General features: G+C 60.7%; 1 protein-coding gene across 1 annotated transcript; it reads right to left on the bottom strand.

Annotated features, from left to right (window-relative positions):
• Positions 1–4: 4 nt before the first annotated feature.
• On the bottom strand, positions 5–3061 carry DNASE1 (deoxyribonuclease I; the record flags this gene model as incomplete). Its single annotated transcript, XM_009705336.1, has 7 exons — positions 2915–3061; positions 2124–2212; positions 1874–1957; positions 1618–1733; positions 621–733; positions 154–311; positions 5–74 (listed from the first exon to the last, which is right to left on the bottom strand). Coding segments are annotated over exons 1-7 (777 nt in total), but the record flags the coding sequence as incomplete, so codon positions are not given.
• Between the last annotated feature and the right edge of the window lie 866 nt (positions 3062–3927).

The following is a 3927-nucleotide window of genomic DNA, read 5'->3' as shown; positions in this document are numbered from 1 at the left end:
TCTGCTGGAAGTTGTTGACGGTGGCAGAGCCGGGCTTGATGTCTCGGCGCAGCGCAGTCCCGCAGGCGACAATGCTGCCGGGGCATCACGGGGGGTGTTAGCACCCACCAGTCCCCCTCGAGCCAGCCCCCACCTCCCTGCCGCGGCACCCACCGGTCGTAGGCGCAGTCGGTGGTGGTGGCGACGGTGGTGTCGGCGCTGTCGGGGATGAGCCACTCGCAGGCGTCGAGGGAGCGCAGGCGGATGGATGGCCACTGGGCGCTGGTCACGTAGGAGCAGTCAGCATTGAAGTCACCCAGGAGGAGGATGTTCTGCAGGGCAGCGTGCTGTGTCCCTGCCCACGGACCTTACAGGGCAGCAAGGGCTCCCTAAAATCTTAAGGGGCAGCAAGAAACCCCCCCAGGGCTCCCCAGCATGGGGGGACAAACCCCCAGTAATGGTAGTGGAGCCACCCAACAGCTCCCTGCATGGACATTGCTGGGGTGGCACCGGTTCTCATGGGTACAAGAGGTCTCCCATGGGACACGTCCATCCCAGGATGGTCACTGGGATGTGTGGTGGCCATACCCCAGCCCACGCAGCTGCCTCGGGGAGGAGCTGAGCTCCCCGATGCTGCTTACATTAGTCGCCCACTTGTTGACAACGTCGGTGTAGACATCGTAGAGCGCATCGATCTCATCCGCCGCGCTGCTGGGCGTGGTATGCAGGGGCACCATCACAAACTCCTCCACCTCTGCCGGACAGGTGGCCCTCAGCCCCTGACTTGGGTGCAGCACCCAGGAAGGGAGCAGGAACCCCAGGGGACCACCCTAGGCCAAGACCCGGCTACTGGTTGGGGAAAGCTGCTGAAGGGAAAGGGTGCATTGGCTTTTTGTGGTCTGCCTGTCCTCCAGGCTGGAATTTCCAGTGGGGAACTGAGTCCCTCTGTGTGTGGTTTGGGGTTTGCTGCCTGTTTCCCATCAGTTTTTCCAAGCCACCATGGTTTTGGGAAGGAGACGGGGCTGGGAGAGTGATGGGAGAGTGTGTGCGCCCTGGGGAGGTTCTCGGGAGGTGGAGGTGATGACACAGGGTAGAAAACAAGGCACAAAGTGGGAAATGGGACATGATGGGAGATGGCTTGTGAGGGGAGATGGCTGGTGATGAGGGATGGCAGGTGATGGGGGATGGCGTGTGATGGGAGCTGGCACATGATGGGAGATGGCATGTGATGGGAGATGACACCCAACTGGAGGAAGCAGATGGTGGGATATGGCACAAGACGAGAGGTAGTAGGTGACAAAATGTGGGACATGATGGGAAATAGCTGGAGATGTGAGACGGCACGCAACTGGAGAGAATGCATGGTGTGAGATGGCAGGCGATGGGAGGTGATGGCAGATGGTGGGAGACGGCACATGATGGGAAACAGCAGGCAGTGCCGGCCATGCTGAGTGGGTACCCAGGACCCCTGGGCACCTACGAGTGGGAGAAGGCCCCACAGCAGTGAAGGACCTTGGCAGAGCCACTGAGCTGAGCTGGAGCAACCCCCCTGCCTGGCAGGCACAGCTCCAGGCTCAGCCCTGAGTGGAGGGGACCCCATGCCAGGTCCCGGCAGCCCCAGATGCTGGCTCTGCTCACGCGTGGTGGGCGAGGAGAACTTCACGATGAAGGGCTCCCTGCTGAAGGTATCGGTCCCGCAGGACTCGCAGCCATCATCGTAGTAGTAGCTTCCCAGCACAGAGACCATGTCCGACCTGAGGAAGGAGAGCAGGGCAGACCCCAGCACCACTCCTGCCACAGCCAGGGCCCCGAAAGGTACCCACCGCCGTTTGGGGGTTGCTGGGGAGGACAGTGGGTGACACGGGGGATGCTGGACCCTGACAGCATCCCTTACCTGTAGATGAAGACGTACTGCTCCTTGTAGCTGTTCCGACCCAGGGGGATGCTGTCCAAAAAGCTGTATGGGTGCAGGGACACACTGGGAGCAAGATGTGGAGAGGGTGAGAGGAGGCTCCCAGTGCCCCCAGCACCCATTGGGGTCTCCCCAGCCAAGCTGGAGGTGCCCTGGCATGGCGAGATGCTGGCCGGGATCTGCCCCAGCATCCTGTTTGCAGGCACGCCCCACCCCGTGCCATTGGGGTCACCTGTTGAGCTGATCCATGAGCTTCTTCACGGCGCTCAGGTCGGTGTCCCGGACCTCCTGCACCACGGTGATGTCATACTCCAAGAGGATCTGAGGGGACAAGCTCAGAGCTGCTCATCCCTGGCCGGGAGCTGCTCATGGGGGGCACCCATGGGTGCCTGGGCTGGGCTGTGAAGGCTCCCAGTCTGGCAACAGGAGGGCAGCAGGGACCCCAGAGCCAGGAATGGAGCTCCTCTGCTGGTGTCCTCTGGCTTGGAAGAACCCTGAGGCAACACAACACCCTCTAACACTCATCTGTTGACCACCCACCATCCCAGCAGCTCCTTGGTTGCAGGCTACTCTGAGTGAGGAACCTGGACAGCCCCCAGCATCACCCATCCTTGGGTGGGGACTGGCAAGAGTGAAGATGGCCCAGCCACCAAGGTTGGAGATGGTGATGGGGGAAGAGCAGATGGGTGGATGGATGGAGATGTGGATAGATGGAGTCACGGATGGACAGATGGATGGATGGAGGTATAGATGGAGGCATGTATGAATGGAGGCATGGATGGGTGAATGGATGGACAGATGGATGGGTGAACAAATGGATGGACAGATAGTTGGATGGATGGATGGAGGCACAGGTGATGGACAGGGGGAGTGTGGACAGCTGGATTGGTGGGTGGGTGGATGCATGGATGGACACTTGGAAGGATGGATGCCTACAAAAATCTGGTGTCCATCTGCCCCAAGCTGGCTGTATCCCAGAAGCCAGAGAGTGGCCAGGACTGCTCCTCTGCCCCCCGCACTCACAGAGACGATGATGTCTGCAATAGTCTGGTTGGACATCTTGCTGTCCCCAAACACCTTGATGTTGAAGGCGCTGATCTTCAGCGTGGTGGTCACGTGCAGCAGGAGAGCTGCAACCAGCAGTGACAGCACCAGCTTCGAGGCTGCCATCCTGTGTGCAGAGGGGCAGGGATGGGCTCAGCCCTCCTGGCTGGGAGGGGGATTTGGCACAGATGACAGGGGTGACTGGAGTATTCCCACTGGCCATACTGGTTTCCAGTGAACCACCAGGACCCAGGGATGGTGCCCCCCCATCCAGCCATCTGACTCCTGCCTCACACGGGGCCTCATCCTGCCTGTCCCTCCTGGAGGGAGGCCAGACCACCTGCGAGGCTGGAGCAGATAATTCACTGGCAAAGGAGCAAATGCCATTTCATGGTGACGCAGAGCAGTCACTTCCTCATTCACCGCGCTCAGCCCGGACACACCTCCCGGCCCAGGACAGGTGGCAGTGGACAGGGACACCAAGGTCCCTTGGCCTGTGCCTCTCCCACCCCTCCCTGGGTCTGTGCCGGAGACCCAAAAGACCCTAAAGCAGCCGTGCTGGGACAGAGCAAGGGGTGGATCCACCTTCCCCCGACACCCCTTCCCACCTCCTTCCCTGTTTGGAGCATCCTCACCTGGGGCATCCTGTCCCCCACGCTCCCCAGCACTGCCCCTGCCCCATCCTCACCCAGGCTGGAGTCCCCTGAGACCCCCCGTCGAGGCAGCGCGGTGGCCCCTACCCACGGGGAAAGGCGTTTGGGAAATATTTCGCATGGCACTCAGCTCCTTGGGGTTATATTTCACCAGCGGATGAGATCTGAGCCCTGCCCAAACCCAGGTGTCCCGAGTGCCTGGTCCTGCCAGGAGCCCCGATAAGATGGGCTGAGAGGAACGGCAAACATCCCAGCTTTTGGCACACCCAAAGCCCGACCCAAGGAACAACTTGCTGTCCCCAAGCTCGCTTTTTCTTTTGGGCCAGCTGCTCTAGTTAA

This window comes from Cariama cristata, unplaced genomic scaffold, assembly GCF_000690535.1.
Source record: "Cariama cristata isolate BGI_N322 unplaced genomic scaffold, ASM69053v1 scaffold29598, whole genome shotgun sequence".
In the NCBI taxonomy this organism is placed as follows: domain Eukaryota; kingdom Metazoa; phylum Chordata; class Aves; order Cariamiformes; family Cariamidae; genus Cariama; species Cariama cristata.
This window is presented reverse-complemented; position numbering and strand designations above follow the sequence as displayed.